At 36.3% G+C, this 25,552-nt stretch overlaps 1 protein-coding gene across 1 annotated transcript; it reads left to right on the plus strand.

Moving 5' to 3' along the window:
• The first annotated feature begins 2,077 nt into the window (after positions 1-2,077).
• SLU7 (SLU7 homolog, splicing factor) lies at positions 2,078-23,859 on the plus strand. Its single transcript, XM_074212489.1, has 16 exons — positions 2,078-2,199; positions 6,849-7,030; positions 7,122-7,275; positions 7,669-7,749; positions 8,144-8,308; positions 8,763-8,831; positions 11,063-11,107; positions 15,176-15,307; positions 15,582-15,679; positions 15,859-15,926; positions 16,287-16,426; positions 16,796-16,957; positions 20,609-20,713; positions 22,595-22,666; positions 22,932-23,045; positions 23,535-23,859. Exons 2-16 carry the CDS (start codon positions 6,861-6,863, stop codon positions 23,715-23,717), a joined length of 1,758 nt encoding a protein of 585 aa, XP_074068590.1. The 5' UTR covers positions 2,078-2,199; positions 6,849-6,860; the 3' UTR covers positions 23,718-23,859.
• Positions 23,860-25,552: the final 1,693 nt, after the last annotated feature.

Consider the following 25,552-nt stretch of genomic DNA (forward strand, 5'->3'; position numbering starts at 1 on the left):
TAGAAAGATTTCCATCAAATTGGGAAATGCCTAAATACTGAACATAATTGAATATTGCTGTACAGAAAGAACATAATCAAAACAGAGAAGCATAACTCATTATAAAATGAACCAATATAAAATGAAGTAAGAAAAAGCAGGAAAGCATTGTGTGTGTGTGTGTGTGTGTGTGTGTATGTAGATAGATAGATAATGGTTTATTGTTGTTGTTCAGTCTTGTCCAACTCTTCCTGATGCCATTTGAGGCTTTCTTGGCAAAAATACTGCAGTGGTTTGCTATTCCCTTCTCTAGTTCATTTTTACAGATAAGGAAACTGGGGCCAACAGTGTTAAGTGATTTGCTCTGGGTCGCATGGCTTACTAGCATCTCAGGCTGAATTTTACTTGAAAAATGAGTTTTCCTGATCCCAGGAAACTGAGTCAACTGATCCGACTTAGCTGCCCATACGAGGACTAGGAAGAACAGCAAAAAAAAAGAACCAGAACTGAGTGCAGTGAAATTATGATTCAATGTGGCTCTAAAGAAAAAATACAAGAAGCCGCTTTCTTCTGTCTCTTTACAGAAGTGAGGGGCCTAAGGGTATAGAACACAGAAAATGTCAGATAGTTTTTTATGTTAATTTTGCAGAGCCTTTGAACTATCTACTAGACTGCCAACTCCACAAAGGCAGGTCCCAGGTGATCTGCAGTCCTGGGACCCTCATTGGTACTGGCCGATTCATATCTGGCCCCTGTACTCAAATAGCTCCCCAAAAATGAGGCTGGTGACTTAACACAGTACCCCCTCACTCAAATCCACTTCACTTGCTTGTCATGGCATCCCTGGGACACAATTCATTGGCACTTGGTAAAGACATAATGGCTGACTAAGGCAAAGTTCTCTTCTGACCCCCACTGTAACTGACACAGGAGCACACGGTACTAACACCCCCAGGATGAAGTTATCCAGGAATTTCTGGAAGTGTGACCTTTTTTGGTACTAAGTAAATATACTTGAATTTTCTTTTTATTTCCCCCTGGGTGGGGAGGAGAGTCTACTCCCTTTTTTTTTAATTAAAGATTTTGAGTTTTACAATTTTTCCCCCAATCTTACTTCCTTCCCCCCCCCCACAGAAAGCAATCTGTCAGTCTTTACTTTGTTTCCATGTTGTACATTGATCCAAATTGAGTGTGATGAGAGAGAAATCATATCCTTAAGGAAAAAACAAAAAGTATAAGAGATAGCAGGATCAGACAATAAGATACCAGTTTTTCTTTTTCTAAATTAAAGGGAATAAGGGGCGGCTAGGTGGCACAGTGACTAGAGCAGCAGCCCTGGAGTCAGGAGTACCTGGGTTCAAATTCAGCATCAGACACATAATAATTACCCAGCTGTGTGGCCTTGGGCAAGCCACTTAAACCCAATGCCTTGCAAAAAACAAAAAAATAAAAAAAATAAATTAAAATTAAAGGGAATAGTCCTTGGTCTTTGTTCAAACTCCTCAGTTGTTTCTCTGGATACAGATGGTATTCTCCATTGCAGACAGCCCCAAATTGTCCCTGACTGTTGCACTGATGGAACCATGGTTGATCATCGCCCCCCATGCTGCTGTTAGGGTGTACAGTGTTTTTCTGGTTCTGCTCATCTCACTCAGCATCAGTTCATGCAAATCCCTCCAGGCTTCCCTGAATTCTGTCCCTCCTGGTTTCTAATAGAACAATAATGTTCCATGACATGCATATACCACATTTTGTTAAGCCATTCCCCAATTGAAGGACATGTACTCGATTTCCAATTCTTTGCCACCACAAACAGGGCTGCTATGAATATTTTTATCCAAATGATGTTTTTACCCTTTTTCATCATCTCCTCAGGGTATAGACCCAGTAGTGGTACTGCTGGATCAAAGAGTATGCTCATTTTTGTTGCCCTTTGGGCGTACATACTTGAATTTTGTGTGCGGGCTGTAGAAAAGCAGGGGTGGGGGGAAGGGACGCAGGAAGGAAGGGTTTGGGAAGAGCGCACCACGTCACCGCGCAGAGCTGGAAGACTGTAAACACGTCGCTGTCTCTTTAAGACACGTCAGCCGCAGAGGCTTGTGGGACGCGTGCGGAAGTTCCCGGATATAAACAAGGCCGGGCCTGGCAGACTTGTGTACAAGTAGGGAGTCTCCCCGTCTTTCCTGGGGGTCTGGGCAGCCGTCGGGGCGCCATCGCCGGGTGAGTGCTCTGAAGTTGCCGGGAGAAGGGTGTCCGGGGTCAGCGGCTGCCGGAGCGGGGTCTTGGGGCCTCCGGCTTGCGCGCTGGGCAGAGGAGGAAGCGGACCTGGGGACGGTGGGAGGGCCCGGGGCGAGAGGACAAAGCTTCCCGGGTCGTGGGTGTGGTGGTGCTGGGGGTCCGGGGGTCCTGGGCCAGACTCCCCCCTTCGCCCCTCCCCGCTCTTACTGATGAGGAAACCCGAGGACTCCAGCCGGGAAGGCTGGTGGCTCCGCAGCCGGTCACTGTGCCGGGAGAGACTTGCATTCAGGTCTTGGGACCACTGAGCCGGGCCTGCGGGCGGGAAGACTCGCCTTCCCGATTCAAACCCGGCCCCGGACACGTGTAAGCCGTGTGACCCTGGGCAAGTCACTTAACCCTGTTTGCCCCACTTTTATCACCTGCAAAGTACTAGAGAAGGAAATGCAGTGACTTTGCCCAGAAAACCCCAAAGGGCGCCAGCGAGAGTCACAACGGAAGAGCTTCTGACTCCAAAGCCTTTTACCCTGGAACGTGCAGGGTCTGGACCCGAGGAGCCCAGACCCACAAAGGATGGGAGGCGAGAGAGGCCAATTCGTGCTAAGCTGAGGGCATGAAAAGAGACAAGAGACAAGGAACTTCTGATTTATGGGAGAAAGTACATGCAAACGAATATACAAAGCAAGCCGTATACGGCACAGGATAAATAGGAAATAAAAAAAAACAGAGGGAAGGCACAGCAATTAAGGGTAGAGGAATGTTTCCAGGAGAAGTTGGGATATTAATTGTGATTTAAAAGAATTCAGAGAAGTGGTTGAATCAGGAAAAGCCGGGGTCAAATCTGATCTCAACTTTCTTCTGCTTCGGTTTTCTGGTTTCTAAAGTGGGAGTTGTTGTGAGGATAAAAGTCAGATCACAGTGCTTTACCAGCCTGCTAGCTGCTATTGTTATCATCATCTTCAAGATTAACCTGTACTCAAGCCAGGACTATTGTCCTCACTATCCCCAAGGAGTGATAGTACCACTTCTGCTCCCCAGTGTACATGACTTTCTCTTTCCCATCTCTGTGCCTTTGCATGGAGTATAAATACTTCTTGCTCACCTGCACTGCATGTATTCACCTAACATTTCTTCCCCCCCTTCTTTATTTTTTTCCAATTATGTGCAAAGATAGTTTTCAACATTAATCAGTTTGCAAGCTTTTTTGAGTCTACATTTTTCCACCTTGCCCTCCCCATGGCAGCAAATAATCTGATATAAGTTGTACATATAAAATTGCATTTAACACATTTCTATTTAGTCAAACTGTGGAAGAAAAACTAGAATAAGGGGGGGGGAATTAACATGAGAAAGATAAAATATAAAAGTTTTAGAAAAGTGAACATAGTGTTGCTTCGCATTCCAGACACTATGGTTTTTTCCTCTGGATGTGAATAGCGTTTTCTATAGCATGTCTCTCAGGATTGTCCTTGATCACTGAACTACCAAGAGAAGTTGCTTCCTTTATCATTGATCATTTCACAGTGTTGCTGTTAATATATGCAGTGTTCTCCTGGTTCTGCTCATTTCACTCAGCATCAGTTCATACAAATCTCTCCATGCTTTGATGATATCAGGCCACTCATGATTTGTTATAAAGCAATAGTACTCCATAACATTCCATATACCTTAGCTTTTTCAATTCTCCAACTGATGAACCTCTCATATTTTCAATTCTTTACCACTACAAAAAAGAACCGCTATAAATGTTTTTGTAGTTGTGAGCCCTTCCCCCCTTTTCTGATCTTTTTGGGATATAGACCTAGTATTGCTAGATCAGAGGGTACATACAGTTTTATTGACCTTTGTAATGGCTCCAAATTGCCCTCAGGAGTGGTTGGATCAGTTCACAGCTCCACCAGCAGTGCATTAGTGTCCCACAAATCCTTTCCAGAATTGATTATTTTTCTTCTTTTGTCATTTCAGCCAATCCCATAGGTGTGAAATAGTAGCTCAGAGTTGCTTTAATTTGCATTCCTCTAATCAGTAATGATTTGGAGCATTTTACGTAAGACCATAGGTAGTTTTAATTTCTTCATCTGAAAACTGCCTGTTTATATCCCTTGACCATTTATAAATTGGAAAATGATTTGTATTATAAATTTGATTCAGTTCTCTCTATATTTTACAAATGAGTCCTTCATTAGAAACACTAACTCGAAAATTGTTTCTTATGTTTCTTCATTCCATCTTATTTTGGTTGCATTTTTATTTGTGCAGAACTTTTTAATTTAATGTAGTCAGAATTATCAATTTTGCAATTTATTATGTTCTCTATCTCTTCTTTGGTTGTAAACTTCCATAGATTTGACAGACTATTCCTTCTTCTCCCAATTGACCCTTTATGTCTAAATCCTTACCGTTTAGGGGTAAAAGATATAGGGGTATAGGGTATAAGATGTTAATCTGTGCCTATTTTTGCCATACTAGTTTTTAGTTTTCCCAGCAGTTTTTATCAAATTGTAAATTCTTAATCCGGAAACTAGAATCTTTGGGTTTATCAAATAGTAAGTTACCATAGTTATTTACTACAATTTCTTTTGTATCTAATCTATTCCCCTAATCCACTTATGTATTTCTTAGCCAGTTTTAATAAATGACACCTTAATGTATTTTTAGATCAGTATAGCTAGGTTACCTTCCTTGGCATTTTTTTTTATTATTATTTCCCTTGATATTCTTGACCTTTTATTCCTCCAGATGAATTTTATTACCATTTTTTCTAGTTCTTTAAGATAACTTTTGGTAATTTGATTGATACAGTACTGAACAAGTAATTTAATTTAGGCAGAATTGGCCTCACTTCTTTCAAAATCTGTTTTTTTCTTTTTCAAAGAAGGTGTATTTTCATTAATTAAAAAAATAAAATTTAATAAAGTTCTATAGAAGTACCACTTATAAAGTCTGTCCTGTTCTTTCTGGCCTTTCTTCCTTCACATCCCCCCCCCCCCCCCCCCACTCCTCCAACCCCTCACCAATTTGCTTGTGATCTCCTTAGGAAATTACTTTTTATATATTTTACATTTAATTTTAGATATACAGGTTTCTACTCAATAAGCTCCTTGAAGACATGAGCTATTTGTTATTGTTTTGTCTTTGCTTCCTTAGAATCTAACATATAAAAGTATGTTTAACAATTGATTGTTGAATAAATTAACTATAGAGAACTTACTGGCTCCTAAGGAAACTTATTCTTCTTTTGGGGACCTTTAAATGACAGAAAGTTAGAAAGTACAGTCACTCTACTCGGGAGATTTAACTTTAAATATTAGTTTAGTTGTGGTTAGATTATTTTTTCTTAATCAAGCTGAAATATTTGTTCCGTTAACTTAGGCTTGTTTGCTGAGAGCAAGCAGAACAAGTAAAATCCCATTTCTCTAAGTTTTCTCTTGAGATTGAAGATAGCTAATTTGGCCTATTTGCTCTGTTTTGAACTAAATATTCTCACAATACTTTCAGTAGGACTTCATATGGTATGGTTTCTGGCAATTTCATCTTCATAGATTCATTGATTTTTTTTTATTTCTTTGAGATTATTTATTTTAGTCCTTTTACTTAAGGAATAAAGAAGTGGTCCAAAGAAATAATTTTCCCCAAGTAATTTTACTTAAGGTAGTAGCATTACTGAGACTTGGATCCAATTTTCCTGAAATCTTGATCCTTTGTTTACCATCCACCTGGATATGCTCCAGTCTGTTAAGGAGGATCAAGTATCACATTGACATTCCAAATATACTTCATTCCCTTGTTTTTTTAGTTTATCCACAATGTAGAATCTTCTGAATCATAGTGTTCTGTGATTTGAAATTATATAATATTACTGTGGGTTTTTTTTATAGTAAGGTATTATTTGGTAATCATTGTATATATCGAAATTTCCCAAAAGTAATTCAGCCCACAGTCTTGTGCCTTTGGGTTGTGGGGCCTATCTCATTGTCCATCGGTAGTATCTTTCCAGGACATAGATGGTGGCACGTTATTTAATCCTAATGCACATTATAATTTGAGCAGTGAGAATTTTTCATTTTCTTGAATTTGGTAAACTGCCAGACTAATCTCTTTTTTAAGTCTTGTGAATTTTACCTGAGGATGCTTGTTGTGTCCCAGGACCCATAGCTATAAGCATTTCATAAGAGGAGAATCTACAGCAGTGGTGTCAAACTCAAATAGAAATGGAAACCACTAATTTGTACATACAGATCCCTCTGGCCATATACTGACTTTGTTTGAAAGTGTAATATTATCTGTTTATTGTATTTTTATTTGATAAATGTTTCTCAATTACATTTTAATCTGGTTCTAGTAACACTTAAAAGTATTGTGGTATGCATGTGACCCATGTTTGACAACTGATCTAAAGAAACTCACCATATACAGGAAATCTACTTGACATTTGAATTACTTGAAAAATATCCTCCATAATACTAATGAATACTTTGTTATGCATGTTTTCCTGTTATCCTGTTTCTTTATAGTAAGTCCTTGAACACAGTTATCATCTGTGGTTCCATTTATCAGGAAAGGCCAGTCATTCAACACAATAGAATCTTGTTATCCTTAAACCTCTTAATCTAAGTTATTTTTTGTCCTCAAAGGTAACCAGGACCATGTCGACAGCTGTTGCAGAAGCAATAAACACTGGCCCCCCTGGGGGATCAAATGATATGGGTTTGGAAGAGCCAAAGAAAATGACAAGGGAAGACTGGAGAAAGAAGAAGGAGCTAGAGGAACAAAGAAAGCTGGGTAATGCCCCAGCTGAAGTTGATGAGGAAGGAAAGTAAGTATTTTAACTTTTCCTGAAAAGCATATTTATATCAAACATATTAATTTCTACCTTGTTTATCCTTCTAACTTTTATTTCTTCATAGAGATATCAATCCTCATATCCCTCAGTACATTTCCTCTGTGCCATGGTATATAGATCCATCAAAAAGACCCACATTAAAACATCAAAGACCCCAACCTGAGAAACAGAAAGAATACAGTTCATCTGGAGAATGGTATAAGAGGGGTGTAAAAGAGGTATGTGAACTGTTGGCAGAAAAATTTAAATCATGAACATTATGCCCCACCGAAATATTTTAAGGATTAATAAAAACATTTTGAAATTTAAAATTCATATTTAATGTGTAACATTAGCTTTATAGGCTTTCATTATTCAAAGTCATATTGCCAAATTCTCCCTCATAAGTAAATGCCCCAAATTTCAACAGGACTATTTTCCTATTGAGGATGTTTTTTTCTAATCTATTCCAAATTAATAATTATTCCAATAAATTTTACTTTAACATATTTTTAGTATTTTAGGGTACTTTTGTCATGAGAGACATATTGGAGTATATTTCTAAAAAAATTTATTCTGCCATATATAAATGGACAGAACCAATTCTTTGTATTTTGTTCTCCATCATTTAGAATATTGTGACTACAAAATACCGCAAAGGAGCATGTGAAAATTGTGGGGCTATGACGCACAAAAAAAAAGATTGTTTTGAGGTAAGCTTGTATTCTTTTTAGTGGACAGAGGTGTGTTTTGAGAAAATTTGAGTAGAATCATCAGAAAATTACCATTGAGCGGCAGAGCTAGGTGCCGCAGTGGATAGAGCACCGACCCTGGAGTCAGCAGTACCTGAGTTCAAATCTGGCTTCAGACACTTAATAATTACCCAGCTGTGTGGCCTTGGACAAGCCACTTAACCCCATTGCCTTGCAAAAACTAAAGAAAAAAGAAAATTACCACTGAAGGAAAAGTAGTCAGGTAAAATTAATAAGTTATCTCTTTAAGATGGTGTTGTCATTCCAATCCATGTGAAAGAAAGATAAGATAAGAGGTTTTTTTGGAATACAATTATTTAAGAAAAATTGAAATAATGTGCTATTTTTTTTTCAGAGACCTAGACGTGTTGGTGCCAAATTCACAGGAACTAACATAGCACCAGATGAACATATACAGCCTCAGCTTATGTTTGACTATGATGGTAAAAGGGATCGATGGAATGGCTACAACTCAGAGGAACATATGAAGATTGTAGAAGAATATGCCAAAGTTGACCTGGTGGGTAAAATTCTCTGATTTTCTACAATCCCTGATGACTGAATATGCATCTTGTTTTCTGTTCCACATTCTATATTAATAAACAGAATGAACTCTGAAGATATATCTAGGATGGCATACAGCTGCCATATTTCATTTTTAAGTGGTAGTATTAATGTGGAATTAATGAATAGTAGTAAATGACATTGAACTCAGACAGCAAAATTGTTTTGTCTTTCATTTTTTAGGTGTTTATTTTAGTGCCTAAGTTGTTGAACTAATAAAGATAAGTTTGAAATTTAATTAAAGTTATTATTCTTTTTATGTTTAAAATCATAAATTTTTTAAGCTAAGCAAAGATTGTGTTCCTTGCCTTTGTTGAAAATAATAAAAGTGGTAGTTATTTTATTATGATTTTTTTATCACCAAAAGATTGTATATTTTTGTTTCAATTTAAAATATTTCTGTTCTGTAGGCTAAACGTACACTAAAAGCTCAGAAGCTACAGGAAGAATTAGCCTCAGGAAAGTTAATGGAACAAGTGGTAAGCAATTGATTATAATAACTTCTGTTTATTTTTCAATGAAAATGTATCTGGCAAAAGTTTAGTTAACCTTACTACAAGGTAAACTACTCACAATATAGTCTTCATACAGGATTTGTTTTTCATACATGAAATCATAACCTTATTTGAAAGTACCCAATTTTGTAAAGTGTTCATAGTGTTTAGAAAGCCAGTTTTAATCCTTACCCTTTGGGAAAACAAGAAAAGTATCTTATAGCTCTTATTCCCCCATTACTTTTTTTTATTAGTATGTATATTAACAATGACTAAACACGTAAGCTATATTAAGCAAAATGTCAAAAGGAAATGTTAGAATCTCCAACAGTGTAATTCAGGAGTCACTTTGGTAATTTTTTTGTACTTGATGAAAAGGAAACTAGATTACCTGACTCTCTTGTGTGGACATTGTTTGCCTCCCCAAACACTTTATTTTTCCCATAAAACCTAAAATACACACACTTAAACAAAATTTTTGCTAAATCTCCAGTTACCCAGTATTAGATCTAAATGCCTTAAAAAGAACTTTAGGACATATCACCATGTTGGAAATAACAATGTGTAATTATGCCATTTGTTACCTACTTAAGTAAGCTTTGCAGTCTTTTAAAAGTACTAACCTGGGGCATCTAGGTTGCACAGTGGATAGAGCACCGGCCCTGGCACCTGAGTTTAAATCCAGCCTCAGACACTTAATAATTGCCTGGCTGTGTGACCTTGCAAGTCTACTGCCTTAAATAAATTTTTGAAAATTATATCATAAGTACTAACCCAAGGTGCCAACTCCTTTCCATTAGACATTTGGTAAATGAATTGTATGTTGAATAAATGCCATTTGAAGACTGGAGATAGGGAAGATTGAACTCCTGATCTCAACTCACAAAGCAGGAAGGGGAGCTCATGAGGCTCAAAACTTTTTAAGTGTTTTTATTACAAGTTTGATATTTAACAGTCAACTAAACATGCTTTTTAACTATTTGCATTTCAATGCATAAAGAATCATTTAAGAAATCTTTCTCCACTGAAGTATGCATACAATTCCTTGAGTTCTTCTTTTACTCCCTGCCCCCCAACTATTTCATAGAGATCCTTCCAGTTTTCTTTATACACCTAAGTCTCAGTTAAAATAATTATCACATCATTGTATCACAATATAGTTAACTATTATCTTGCTGGAGATTTAGGTTGAGGTGGATTTTTTGTTTTCTACTTACATAAAAAGTGCTATGAAAATCATTGAATATTTTTTGATAACTTTTCGGTGTATTTGTCTTGCCATTAACTTCTAAGCTAGGCATTAGCTCCAAACATAGATAGGAGTATGGCAGCAGTAACTAACCTATGTGCCATCTTTGCCACTTATACTGAAAATTACTTGCAATTAAACCTAGAAACTATTACATCTGAGTTGGTTTCTTAAGCCTCCAATATTATAAAGCCTGCTTGGGCAATAGTAACTATACCCATTGATCTAATCAACTCTTTGGATTTGGTAGCAAATAGTTGATCATATGCACTGAGTTTTATTCATAGAGAGGCAGCAAGGGGGCAACAAATTGACTTAAATGACTAAATTACAATGCAGTGCATTGTATTTTTTAGATGATTATTTTTTGATGCATGTGCAGTCTCATCTATTGAATATTGCTTATGCTAATACATATTACAACCAATATTTATTTTCTCTTCTGTATATTTCTTATACTTGTCTTTTCAAGAAATCTTTCTTGGGGAATTTATATAGTTTTTAAGTCTAAATGATTAAGACTTAAATGATTAAGTTCAGAGTAAGCCATTTCAAATAGTATTGACTATTGATAATATACTACAGTTAAAATTTGTGTGGTGAGAATTGTATTTAGAATTCTTATTGACCCCAATATTTAACAAAGTAAATATTAATATAATTTGATAATATTATTGATGTTAGAAGTTTTATAGTATGTATTATATGTTCATATTCAGAAGAATTCTTATTGACCCCAATATTTAACAAAGTAAATATTAATATAATTTGATAATATTATTGATGTTAGAAGTTTTATAGTATGTATTATATGTTCATATTCAGAAGAATTCTTATTGACCCCAATATTTAACAAAGTAAATATTAATATAATTTGATAATATTATTGATGTTAGAAGTTTTATAGTATGTATTATTATATGTTCATATTCAGAAGTTACAAAATTCTTTTTCTTGTTTAACACAGAATTCTCCAAAACATCAGTGGGGAGAAGAAGAACCATCTCAGACGGTAGGAAATTTTAGCCTTAGAAATAACTGGATATATGTTGAATTACAGTTATTGTTGACTCGGGAAAAGGAGTGAATGGCCTTTGTTGTTTGTACAGTATTTGTACCTCCAGTTTGGGTTATATTTTCCTAAGAAAATACTGTCTTTTCATTTCTGGGAGGCCATTATGTTTAAATTTTAGCTTTCTTGGGGCAGCTAGGTGGCACAGTGGAAAGAGCACCGGCCCTGGAGTCAGGAGTACCTGGGTTCAAATCCGGCCTCAGACACTTTAATAATTACCTAGCTGTGTGGCCTTGGGCAAGCCACTTAACACTATTTGCCTTGCAAAAAAAACCTAAAAAAAAAAATTTAGCTTTCTTGATTTACTAAGAAAACCACAGATATCTGTTTCTCTGGCTATTGATTGGAACATGAGGGAATCAAATAACACCTCATCCACCCTATAAAAGATCAGGTTCTAAGCTGAATTTCATCCCATCCAGCCATACTTACTAGGATACCAAGACCCAGCCAGATCATGAAAGTCTTGCCATCCCTGCTACTCTCCTTAAACAACATATTACTCCATTTCATTCCCCTGCTTCCCATAAAAACTCTTCTCTTCATGACTCCACTTAGAATTCCTTCATATTAGGCAACTTCTCTCATATTCCTTTCATCTTTCAATCACAGAAACCTGGCTTTCCCCAGAAGACACTGCATCCCATGCTACTTTGTCCAATATTAGATGTACCATCCCTGAAGTTCCACCAACATATTCATCTCTTGGACAAGCATGGGAGGGGAGGGGGAATCCATGCTGTCTATTTAGTGTAGGTATGCATCTTGCCTCTTTTTGCTTTTTTACTTTGAGGTTCAATCCTTCCCAATATATCAACTAATCCAATCCCTGGTGACTATTCTTTACAGGTCCTCAGCTAGTTTTCTGTCCTTTGTCAAGAAATTAATTATCTGGTTTATTATTCTCTATTCTAGCTCCTGCCTTTATAGTGAAGGACGTTGATTTACATGTTATTTCCTCAAATCCTCCTTGCCTTCCAATTCATCAACCCACTCAACTTCAATCATCTTTTAATTTCACTCCACCTTAAAAATACACAGACACACACACACACACACACACACACACACACACACCATAGCCTTGAATTCATTTCATCATACATAAGTGTTTCACTTCTATATTTAGGACATTCTTCTCACTATAACCTCCTGTCCTTCCAACTCTTTTTTTTAAGGTTTTTACAAGGCAGTGGAGTTAAGTGACTTGCCCAAGGCCACACAGCTAGGTAATTATTAAGTGTCTGAGGTCGGATTTGAACTCAGGTACTCCTGACTCCAGGGCTGGTGCTCTATTCACTGTGACACCTAGCTGCCCCCTTCCAACTCTTTCTAACCCTTGACTTTGCCTTCCCCAAAGCCTCTACCTATTTTCCCAGATCAGGCTATTGTTCTGGCTTCACTTTTTTCCTTTGAAAATTTTATCTCCTTAGTCAACTAGTTCAACTTTACAGTGTCATATCTCCTCTTGAATCGTTTGCCCCTTTGTCCTGTTACCATTCATGTCAGTACCATCTGTCTACCTTTTCTACCCCTATGTCTTCTTACTGAATACTGCTTAAGGAAGTCACATGACTGCTGATTGAATCCATTGCAATTTTATATTGTCCAGTCAATTGAGTTAAATATAGCAGTCCTTTTACTCTTCCTTGATGAGCTCTGTCCCTATCCCAATACTGACCATTTCAAACCTTTCTTCTAATTATTCTACGCCTGATTATGCCAAATGCTTCATCAAAAATATTGACGCCATCTTTCACAGGCTTAGTCTGTGAAATGCCCATTTCCACACTTCAGATTATATCAACCTCATTCCCATTCCATTCTCTTTTACTCCAGTCTTAGAAGATGGGAAGATCCTTTTCCTTGACATTTCCTTGTCAATGCTAACGCCTCTTATTTTTACTCTTAATTTCATTCCTTCATTTCTCCTTTGGCAGGTTGTTCTTTCAATCATCTCATCTAACTCCTTTATTTCTAACCTCTCCTAGTCTACTGGTTCCTTCTTTATTCCATACAAACATGACCAAATCTCCCCATCCTTTAAATTCACTTGATCCTGCCATCTGTATTGTCCTATATATTCCCCTCCCCTTTAATAGCAAGATTTTACTACCTGACTTAACTCTCTTGGGCCTCAGTTTCCTCATCTATTCAATGGAAGGCTGCCCTATATGTCCTCTGATATCCCTTCCAGCTCTGAATATAATCCTAAACTGCACTTTTTCTTATCTTCCACTTATTTCTCAATCCCTTTCGGTCTTGCTTTAGTCTCTATTCAGCTATTCTCTTCAAGGTCTTTTATCTCTTGAATGTTAAATTTAATGATCTTTTTTCCCCTTCAGTAAGCTTCATGATATTATTGACCACCTTTTCTTTCTGGATATTCTTTTCTTTTGGTTTTCATGATAATTCCTCTGTCATACTTATCTTTCTTCCTATCTCAGCATCCTTTAAAAGGTCATCATCAGTGTCCCACCCTTGTTGTTTAGCTGGATGTACTCTTTCCAGAACTCCTTGACCCTCTCCTCTTTTTGTACCCTGTATCTTCATAATCGCCTTAGTTCCCATGGATTAAACTATCATCTTTATGTAAATGACTCCTAAATCTACATTTAGGATATCCATTTCTCTCCATAATTTATTTTGCATTTTTATTGCCTGTTGATTATCTCTTCCTGAATGTTCTATACATATCTCAAACCCTTTGGATGTCCCATAGAATCTCAAAACTGAAATGGCTAAAACAGAACTTATTTTTACCCCAAATCTACCCTTTCCCTAGCTTCCTTTCTGTTTCTGTTGAAGCTTCTGCTCATGATGTCAAACTCAGATTGAATTTGACTCTTCACTCTCTCATTCAGTGTTACCAAGTTGTAATTCCACGTCTCTCTCATCTCTCCCTTGCTGTCCACTTATTTGCCACCAAACCCATATTAGCTCTGATACTGAAATAGTCTCCTAATTGTTCTTTCTGCCTCAAATCTCTTCCCCTCCTAGATATCATCCACACACCTGCCAAAATGATGTTCCTAAGGCACAGTCAAAAAGTTCCAGGGGCTCCCTGTGCCTCCAGGATCAAATAGAAACTCATCTCTGTGGCATTTGGATCTTTTCCTGACCTAGGTCCAGCCTGCCTTTTCAGAACTATTACCCATTATTTCCTTTCACATATATTCCTCTTTAGATAGTCTATATTATAGCCAAACTGACCAGCTGCTTATCCTTACTTACAACTTTCTATATGCCATATCTATGCCTTTGTCTCCCATGTCTGAAATGTATTCCTTCCTGATCTCTGCCTTCAAAGCTCGAGTCAAGTACCATTTACATGAGGTCTTTCCTGATTCCATCATTCAGAATGTTGTCCTCATAAATAGAGAAATTATCTTAGAACCAGGAAGACTTGGATTCAGGTTTATGTATGACCCTAGACAAGTCACTAAGTTCTCTAGGCCAGAATTCAAAAAAGCTTCATGTAGAAGTGACACTTGCCTTGAGCTTTGAAAGATGCTAGGTGTTCTAAAAGGCAGAGATGCAGAAGGAGTATAGCAAGCTATGTATGGCTTTTATATTTTTAAATAAAGTTTAATTGTATCTAAAAATGTAAAAACTATTCTTAGAAAAAAACAGGTAGCTAATCCATGAGCTGTAGTTTGCTAAATTTTTAAGCCTATACGTTACAGAACAGATGCTGCTCTGCATCGATGGAAGGAGTTTCCTCATCTGGACATTATCCTCTGCCAATGAAATCACTTGTATAGTTACCAACCTTGTTTTTTGTATTAATTTATACTCATACCTCTCGTTTCTTCCATTAGAAGGGAAACTTGGATGGCTGGGATTATCTGACTATCTTTGTATTTACCATACCTGTTCCAAAGTAGACACTATATAATTGTGTTTGGATTAATTGATACTAATTTGGAATTATTCAGTGGACCACTTAAACCTAAAATTAACCCTGATCTTTTTTCTTAATCATTTTCTGCCTTTATTCTCTTTTAGGAGAGAGACCATAACAGTGAAGATGAGGATGAAGATAAGTATGCAGATGACATTGATATGCCTGGACAAAATTTTGACTCAAAAAGACGAATTACAGTCCGGAATCTCAGAATTCGAGAAGACATTGCTAAAGTAAGCTCTGAGTTGTCTTAATTTTTAAACCATTAAAAACTGAGATGCCAGAATTAGTTTTGATATAGTTGTGCTGGTACTTTTTTTGTTAGATGTCAGAGCATTTCCAAAGCAGGGCCTTTGGGAGCCTAGAACAGTGACTGAATCAAGAGCCCCCATCTAACTCATCCCTTTCTCCTACTCTGATTTTCTCAGCTGTACACCACCTGATTGAAAAGTTCTTAATGTGCAAGTAAATGTTAATACTCAGTGTCTTTTTTTTTTCTTTATCTAGTACTTGAGAAATTTGGATCCCAATTCTGCCTACTATGATCCAAAAACAAGAGCAATGCGAGAGAATCCCTATGCCAATGCAGGAAAGAATCCTGATGAGTAAGTGTCTAAAGTTTGCTTTGGGTGCACACTACAGGGTGAGAGGATGTTTCAAATTGAAGGTGAAATGAATCAACAACTCTTAATTAAAATTACTATGATGTGACATGATCAGGAAAGAAGCAACCTACCTTTTTGAGAAGTCAACCTTATTGAATAATCTTGTTTTTTACTTTTAGAGTTAGTTATGCAGGAGACAATTTCGTTCGATATACTGGAGATACAATTTCAATGGCACAGACACAGTGTAAGTATTTTCATCAAATTGGACATTGGTGGTATAAGACATTTTTCCTATATGGAAAGACTTGCTTTCTGGTGAGCCACTAGTGAAAAATATTAGCCAAAAAAATGTTTAAGCTTTACTTTTGAAATCCAAGACAAAAGATTCCTGATCAAAATGTATACCAGTATCATTAAAATGCATGCAGATTTTCAATTGTTCCCCTTTCCCAACAATGTTGTAAGCCATTTTAGGACAGGATCAAGAACCTATTTTTCTTTATTGGTTCTTTGACATCTAACTATGGTATGTAGTTAAGTGTTCAATTCTTGTTTTCTGAATGCAATATTTAGCTAATAACTTATTTTTTTTCCATTACTTTAGTGTTTGCCTGGGAGGCTTATGACAAAGGGTCTGAAGTACATCTACAAGCAGATCCAACAAAATTGGAATTGCTCTATAAATCATTTAAAGTCAAGAAGGAAGATTTCAAAGAACAACAGAAAGAAAGCATCTTAGAGAAGGTAATTTTGGCTAAAACTGAAGTTGAGTAACAATACTGTCAAAGGAAAAAAATTCTTAATAGACATTGCTTCATATTAGCTAAATTCTGAAAATGCACATAAATTTTTTTGTTTATCATTTTTCCTGTATTTTTACTAGTTATAATCTTTTATGCTACTCTAGAGTATCTTTGACTTAGTAGTTAAAAATTCAGTGCTAAAAAAAATTCAGTGCTGTTACTTTTTCTTTCTTGTGTACCTTTTACCCATTGTTCTTTTTCTCCTGAGAATTCAATAGTTTTTTTAGATTTCACTGATTTATACAGATGACTTCAATATATATATATTTGAGTAAAAGGTATACTTCACCAGATATAATTTCTTCTTTAGTATGGAGGTCAAGAACACCTGGATGCTCCCCCCTCTGAGTTACTGTTAGCTCAAACAGAAGACTATGTAGAATATTCAAGACATGGAACAATTATCAAAGGTCAAGAGCGAGCTATAGCCTGTTCTAAGTATGAAGAGGATGTCAAGATCAATAATCATACTGTAAGCAAAGAAAATAAGAATTGCTTTGTGCTGTTGCTTTATGTTGTTTTCATATTTGTCTATTTTAGCTAATGTGTCTCTAATACTAAGTTAGCTGTTGTCTCTTGAAGAAACTCATTAGCCCAGACTGGCACATCAAGACTATCCTAACCATCATATTAATTGTTATATCACAGTTGGAACCTTGCTTCTCCTTTCAGTTTGACAGCCCTAAGATCTTTATCAGCTTTACCCACTTTGCTACTATCTCTGCCAGCCATGGATGTTAGGGAAGATTTGATGTAGAAGATAGCACTTGAACCAAAGGAAGTAAGAGGTAGAGATGAGATAGCAGTATATTCCAGGTTTGGGGGATAACCAGTGCAAAGAAAGGAGATAGAATGTTACATGTAAGGAACAGTAAATTGATTGACTGGTTTACCTGAGCTAAAGAGTGTGGAAAGGAGAATAATATATAATATGGTTGGAACCAGACTGTGAAAGGCTTTAAACACTAGAGGACTTATATTTGATCCTAGAGGCACTAAGAAGCCATTGTGATTGAGTGAGTCTTGGTAGTAATATAGTCAGACCTGTGCTTTAGGAAAAACTTACTTTGACAGCCAGGAGAATATTTGATTGTAGAGGAGAAAGATCGAGGCAGGGAGACCAATTAAGAGAATTTTGTAATAGTCTCAGAAAAAAGGGTTTGGGGGATTAAACTAGTGCATTTAGAAAAGGAGACAGGTGCAAGAGAGAGACTGTAGGGTAGTAATTAAAAGATTTGGCTACTGATTGAATATGTGGGATGTGGAAGAATAAGGACTCAAGAATTAGTTTGGATTTTAGAACCCAGAAGATTTGCAGGATGGTGATACTCTTGACCTGGAAGTCCAGAAGAGCTGAGGGCTTAGAAAGAAAAATGAGTTCAGTTTTAGATAGGTCATGTTTGCTATTCCCCAGTAGACAGAGAATTAGTTAGAATTACATCTAGGAGAGAGGCTGGGGCTAGATACATAAGTCAAGGAGTCTTCTGCAAAGAGATAGTAACTGAACTCAAGGGGAGCTAATGAGATCATCTAATGAGGGAGTAAAGACAATGGTGTAGGACCCAGCCCAGAGCCTGGAGGCATATCTACAGTTAGGGGCATATGAATAATGATATGTCAAAGGGTTCAGATGGAGCAATCAGACAAATAGAAAAGGCAAGAAAATATAAAAACCCATTGAGGCAGAGAAAAATGAGGTGGTGCCATGCTTCAGAGTGGCTAAGAAAGATGAGCATTGAGAAAAAACCTTTCAGTTTTATGATTAGAGAACACTCATTACTTTGGAAAGAGCAATTTCAGTTATATGATGAGATCAGAAGCCAAATAGCAGAAGTTGAGAAAAGAATGAGAGAAAGTGGAAGCAACTGTTGTTAACAATTTTTTCTAGAAATTCATCTGTAAAAGTGATGGGTAATAAGGTTGAGTAAGCAGATAAAGAACTATTATATAAAGATAGATAGTTAGAAATGTAAAAGAGATGATTATGGGAACAGTGTTCAGAAAAAGGATCAAAGTTAACCTTGTGGAGGAGAAAGTCACCTCTTTGTTAGAAACTAGAGGAAAGAAGAAGAAGGTAAAGGATAATTATCAAGAGTGTGGGCTATGGAAAAGGCAAGAGGAAGGAACTCTTGGAGAATAGTCTAGTTTCCTAGGGAATAAGGTATGATCCTGAGCTAGGGAGATGGGGAGAGTGTGAGTAGCTTATGACATGAAATGTTTTTGAAACAGCCTTTTCTGGGAAATGGGACACAGAATCCATTATAGAGAAGTAAAAGAATTGTCTTGTTATGATGTTATTAGGTAACCCAAGTTTGTTGTATCCACATATTATATTGGATAAAACTTGGGACCTGGAGTCAGAAGAATCTTAAGTTCAAATCCTGCTGTGTTTAGTCCCAACTGTGATCATCCCTGGGCAAGTTTTCTCAACTGTAAAGTGGGGATAATAGCACCTCTCTCCCTCACAAGGTTTTGTGATAACACATAAGATAACACATGTAAAGTACTTTGCAAAACTTAAACTGCTATATAAATGTTAGCTAATTTTATTTCTAGGTGATCTCCCCAGGCAGTTCATTCCACTTTTAGACTTCTCTAGTCATTAGGAAGATTCAAACTGCAGATTGTTTCTCTTCAGCTTCTGCTCATTGCTCCAAGTTCTCTCCTCTGAAGTGAAGCAGAGGAAATCCAATGACAGCTCTCATAGACCCTTTACATCTTATTTTCTCCTAAATTACCATCTCCAGTTTATCTAATCCTTGTACAGCATGGTCTCTAGACATCTTATCATCTCAATTATCCTCCTGAAAAAGGGTGGTTGGAGTGATAGGAAGTTTTGGGAGTATAAAAGACATTTTCAAAAATTAAAAGGGCCATCACATAGATGAGAGATAAGATTTATTTGCTTGGCTCCAGAGAGTAAAGCTACAAGCAATGCAGAGAAGTTGCAGTGGCAGATTTGGCTTTGATACAAAGAAAAAGCTTCCTAATGATACCTATGGTTTAAAAAGAGAAATAAACTACCTAGGTGGGGTTCCTTTTGACTGGACATATTTAAGTAAAGGCTTGGTGACCATGTGACAGAACAGTTTTCCTTTTCAGTTATGACCTCTATGCCCTAGTCAACTCTGAGAGTCTGTGAGAGTCATCTGCATAGAACTGTTAATGGAAACCAAAGGAGTGAATGGAATTATCAGGATAGAGGAAGAGAGGGCTAACAACAGAATCTTGAAGGACATCCACATTTAAGAGCAAGTAGAAAGATGGAGAACCAAAATGGGTATAGTAGGTCAGAGCAGAAGAAGGAAGGAAAAACATCATGAGAATGTACTGTCAGAGAAGGTTTAGGGAAGAATGGGCATAAAGAAGAAGGTGGTCCAGTAATATGAAATGCTATAGAATGATCAAGGAGATTGAGAACCAGAATAAAAATCATTGGATTTAGCAGTGATAATAGTATAGAAATAGGGATGACAAATTGCTTTTGTAGAACAATTTCTTTCATTGTTGCCTTTTATCTTCCCAACCCTGTGCAGTATGTAGGCCAGGCCTTATAGTCCCATTTGATAGATGAAGAAATTAAGGTTCACAGAAGTTAGAATAATTGCTTCCTAAGTATTTGAAAATATTTTCAAAATTGATGCTATTTCAAATGTTCAGCAAAATCTTGATTATAGGGGCATCTAGGTGGCACAGTGAATAGAGCACCAGCCTTGGAGTCAGGAGTACCTGGGTTCACATCCGACCTCAGACACTTAATAATTACCTAGCCGTGTGGCCTTGGGCAAGCCACTTAACCCCATTGCCTTGAAAAATCTAAAAAAAAAAATCTTGATTATATTATTATTAATTTTTCCTATTAGTATGGAAACATGTTGCTAAGCAGAAGTTAACTTTAGTCTAGCCCAAATTTATGAGGTTTAATTAGATCCTTTTTGAATGTGTAACAGAAACATCAAACTTAGAAAAGTATATAGTAAAATTTGTACAAAATAGCTCTAATCCTCATCCTTTATCCCTCTTGTTGAATTGTTGTGAAGGCTTTATATATACTCTTGAATTTAACCAGGATGTTTTAATGTACATACATTATGTTTTTCAATAATGTCTTTCTCATCCACAGCATATCTGGGGTTCCTATTGGAAAGAAGGTAGATGGGGGTACAAATGCTGTCATTCCTTTGTCAAGTTTTCCTATTGTACTGGAGAAGCTGGGAAGGAAATTGCTGTGAGTATCCCTTTTCCTAGAAACACTACAGATTGTAAAGACAGGCAGTACATTTAACAGTAATCATTTTCTAAAATTGTTTTCAGTCAACTACTTTCTTATCTTAAAAAAGAGTCAGGTTGGTATTAGTGGATAAAGAATCAAGTCTAAAACAGCGAATACTTAGGGTTAGGTCCTACTTCTGAAACATTTTAGCTGTATGACCTTGGGCAAGTCATTTAACCTCTCAGTGCCCCCAGATAACTCTCTAAGACTATTAAATTGTGGAGATAATGCCAACCTGGATTGGTAGAAGGTATTTCCTCACCTCAAAGCTCTCTATGCCACTGAATTCACAGTCTAGTTCCCATCCTTGTCCAGTTATATAATTTGCTAAGATTGTAATGGTATGTTAATATTTTGCAATCATGTTCACATGAGTGTTAGTATCCATATTTTACAGCTGTGAAGCTCAGAGTTATGCAAGAGGCAGGTCATTCCTAATACAGAGGTGTCAAGATCAAATGGAAAGATCTGGATGCCTATAGGCTGCTCATAAACTTAGCAAACCACACCCTAACATTTTCTTTATTGTATTATTTTATTTATTTTGTAAAAAATTGTCCATTTCCATTTTTTCCAATTACATATTATGAAAGTTTTTCAACATTCATCCACAAGCATATGCATATTTTTAAGTTACTGAATTTCCTCCCTTTTCACCTCCCTTCCCCCAGTGGTGAACAATCTAGTGAATATTTTATATGCACATTGTGTTTAACATGTTTACAGATTAGTCATTTTCTGTATGAGGAATTAGGAATAAGAGAAAAGAAAGAAAACGATGAGATAAGAAAATTTTTTTTTTGATTTTTAAAAAAAGTAAATGTTCACAAATAATAATGGTTGGGGGGGAGTGAATGTAATGTTCATTTAGATTCTGTACGATTTTTGTTTTGTTTTGTTTTTCTTCTGGATGTGAATAGCATTGTCCATAGCAGATCTCCTAGGGTTGTCCTAACTCTCTGAACTGCTGAGAGGAGCTGCATCAATCAAGATTGATCAACTCATAATGCTGTTAATGCGTGTAATGTTCTCTTGGTTCTGCTCTCTTTACTCAGCATCAGTAATTCATTCCATGCCTCTCTAGAATCCAACCATTTATGATTTCTTAATTTAACAGTAGTACTCCATAACATTCATATGTCATAACTTATTGAACCATTCCCCAATTGATGGGCATCCCCTCAATTTCCAATTCTTTGTCAGTACAAAAAGAGCTGCTATGAATATTTTAGATCATGTGGAACTTTTCCCATTTTTTTTATATTTCTTCTGGACATAGGCCTAGTATTGTAATTGCTGGGTCAAAGGGTATAATCAGTTTTATTGCTCTTCAGAATGGTTGGATCAGTTCACAACTCCACCAACAATGCATTAACGGCCCAATATTCTCACAACCTCTCCAATATTGATCCTTTTCTCATTTTGTCATCTTAGCCTATCTGATGGGTGTTAGATGGTACCTCATAGTTGTTTTAATTTACATTTCTCTAATCAATAATGATTGGGAGCATTTTTTCATGTTATTATATCTAGCTTTAATTTCTTCATTTGAAAACTTCCTGTTCATGTCCTTTGATCATTTATCATCCAATTACATTTTAATTTGGTTTCAGTCACACTTAGGAGTTTTACAAGCATGAGATGGACAATGCTACTCTAAAATATGTCTTCCCGGGAAGTCCAGGGTTTATTTCACTGTAGAATAGCTTTATGTCACACATATCATAAACACACTCCTGGAGTGGATGGTGAATGTGGGTAGTGCCTCTTCTCATGATGTTTGTTTGTTAGGATACACCAATTGAATTCAATTTGTTTCCTTTTTTAAATAAACAGAATGCAGATGAATATATTCCTGATGATGCTGTGGGAGAAGAACAAACAAGCAGACCAAAAACTTTAATGGAGGTAGGTTATGCCAGTATTCTTTATGGTCAATAAATAAATGTGATAGAAGTGAATATTTTGTCATGAACATATCAAAAGCAGTTCACACTTATATAGCACTTTATAATTTACAAGGCAGTTTCCTCTCAGAAGACATGTGTGCAATGATTCATGCAAGTATTATTACTATTTTATCAATAAGGAAATTGAAACTCATGAAAGGTTAAGAAACCTGCGCAGGTAGATTCAAACCAAGGTCATTGACTTCTTCGTTTTTACCTTGAAGCTTCACCAAGAGAAACAGAAAGAGGAGAAGAAGAAGAAAAAGAAGAAGAAACACAGGAAGAGTAGTTCTGACAGTGAGGGTGAAGAAAAGAAGAAACATGAAAAATTGAAAAAGGTACTTAATGACCTTGACATAACTTCCCTTGAAACATCCCCTAAACTTCATTTCTAAAAGACTGTGCTTTTTATAAAAGCCTTAGCTTAGAAATTTTATAAGGTCTAATCAAATTTACCCATTTTCTCCATCTGACTCATTGACCTTGAAAATACTACTCTGAAGTGTGGGATTTAATTCTCTACCTAAAGCCAGGCCTAGAAAAATAGAAAAATATATCAGAAAAACAACTTCTGTTTAGGTTTTTTATATAGTAAAAAATTACATTAAAATTGATTAAAATAGCAAGAACAAATGGAAAAATCATACTGAAAATTGACTTTTAAAAACTGAAGCTATTAGCAAGCTGAATAATAATTGGCTCCAGTTAGAGTTTGGTTTCTGATGTCACAGTGCCCAGTGCTGCATCCATTCTGCTGTACTACTATGTACTATGTAGACTCATCCTCAAAGTGCCAGTGTTCATTGATTCTCTATTTTTCCACTTAGGCATTAAATGCTGAGGAGGCCCGCCTCCTCCATGTCAAGGAGATCATGCAGCTAGATGAGAGGAAGAGACCCTACAATAGTATGTATGAAGCCCGAGAGCCTACAGAAGAGGAAATGGAGGCATACCGGATGAAACGCCAGAGGCCAGATGACCCCATGGCTTCTTTCCTTGGACAGCAGTGACATGATTTGAAAGTTGATTCAGGACACCCAACTTGTATATATATGTATTCTTTCAGTCTCTTGGTAAACAAAGATAGTAAGAAAAACAAATGAGGATTTTCCTATCTTTGTTTTAAATAAATTTCTGTAACTCTTTCATCAATTCATTGCCTTCTACCCTAGGGGAAATCAGCACACAAGATATTATGGAGTTAGAACTTTTAATTTATTCCCTCCAAGCTATTTTCAGCAATTGATTTAGAGAAGCCACTATCACAAGAATTATTTTTGGGTTGTTTAATATTTATTTTAAAGGCTTAATATTTTTAATAATCAATGTTATTTTCATTTCCATTCTGAATTTTTTCCCTCTACTTTCCTTCATTAAGAAAGCAAGAAAAACCTTGTTACAAATAAGTATAACAAGCAAAATAGATTCCTGCATTATCCATGATTGGAAAGAAAGAAAAAGAAATTATGCATTTACCTAGAGTCTTGAGTCCATCAGTTCTCCATCTTGAGGTGGATAGCATGTTTCACTATGAGTCCTTTGGAATTATGGTTGGTTATTGTGTGTGGTGTTGTATCAGTTCTAGAACTAAAAGAAACTCTAGGAAATATCTAGTTCAATCCCCTTCCACCCCTTTTACAAAGAAGAAAAGTGAAGCTCAGAGAGGGTCAGTGACTTGCCTGTGGTCAAACAGCTTTGGTCTTTTAAGTTATAAATCCAATACTTTTCCCACTATAGTCATTTTTTTTAAAGAATTTTTCAAGGCAATGGGGTTAAGTGGCTTGTCCAAGGCCTCACAGCTAGGTAATTATTAGGTGTCTGAGGCTGGATGTGAATTCAGGTACTCCTGACTCCAAGTCCAGTGCTCCATCCACTGTGCCACCTAGCTGCCCCTACTTTTCCCACTATAATATAACTTCCTTTGCTAGAACCAAGAATCCTTTCCCAGGCCCTAAGCTTAAACCTTAAAAAATAAATTTTATTGATGCCTTTTTGGTTTCACCACATAGCATTTCCAGATAGAACCTCCCTCCACCCCAGCATTGAAGCCTCCCATATTACAGAGGAAAAAGTTAAGCCAATAAAACAATACATTGATTACATGTAAGTGAATGAGTTTACTGTCCTCATAGTCTTCCACTTCTCTACTGAAAGAAAAAAAAAGTGTTTCATTATCAGTTCTCTGGGACCAGAAATTTTTCATTATAGTTAACTTAGAATTCAGTTCCTTTTCCAAAAAAGTTTACATTGTTATGTAGTCACAGTATGATATTGTTTTCCTTGTTCAATTTTGTTCAACATTAGTTTCTGCAAATCTTCCCATATTTAACTAAATTCTTCATCATTATTTATGATGCAAGAATACTCCATTACATTTATTTCACAGTTTATCCAGTCTTTTCCAAATTGAAGGGCTCTTACTTTCCTTCCAGTTCTTTGTTAATACTAAAATTATTGCTAGAATTTTTTGAATACTATGACCATTTTATCTCTCTGGAGGTATATGCCAAGTATTTAAATATCTGGGTCAAAGTGTTTGAACAGTTTAATAAATCTAAAATACTTTTCAGAATGGTTAGACCAATTCACTGTTCATCATTGTACCTAAGTCCACTAACCTGTTATAACACAAATAAATATGCTTTATGAATTTTTTTTCCCAAAAAGAACTTTGTTATTTTTTATAAACATGGCTTTTTTTTTAGGATTCTTTTTATCTGATATTTTAAACTTAGAATTTAATTTTGTGGCCAATCACCTTTTTACTAAGAAACCAACAAGAATCTGATACCAAAGAGAGGTACTCATGAAATACTTACTAATTTATAATTAAGTTATAATAGTA

Source organism: Macrotis lagotis, chromosome 1, assembly GCF_037893015.1.
Source record: "Macrotis lagotis isolate mMagLag1 chromosome 1, bilby.v1.9.chrom.fasta, whole genome shotgun sequence".
NCBI classification, from domain to species: Eukaryota; Metazoa; Chordata; class Mammalia; order Peramelemorphia; family Peramelidae; genus Macrotis; species Macrotis lagotis.

What these genes read in the sequence shown, in the direction of transcription:
- SLU7 (XM_074212489.1), top strand. Translation starts at nt 6,861, where the DNA reads ATGTCGACAGCTGTTGCAGAAGCAATAAACACTGGCCCCCCTGGGGGA. An exon ending in ATAAGAGGGGTGTAAAAGAG is followed by an intron (nt 7,276 to 7,668) that starts GTATGTGAACTG and finishes TCCATCATTTAG; the next exon opens with AATATTGTGACTACAAAATA. An exon ending in TCAAGATCAATAATCATACT is followed by an intron (nt 16,958 to 20,608) that starts GTAAGCAAAGAA and finishes TCTCATCCACAG; the next exon opens with CATATCTGGGGTTCCTATTG.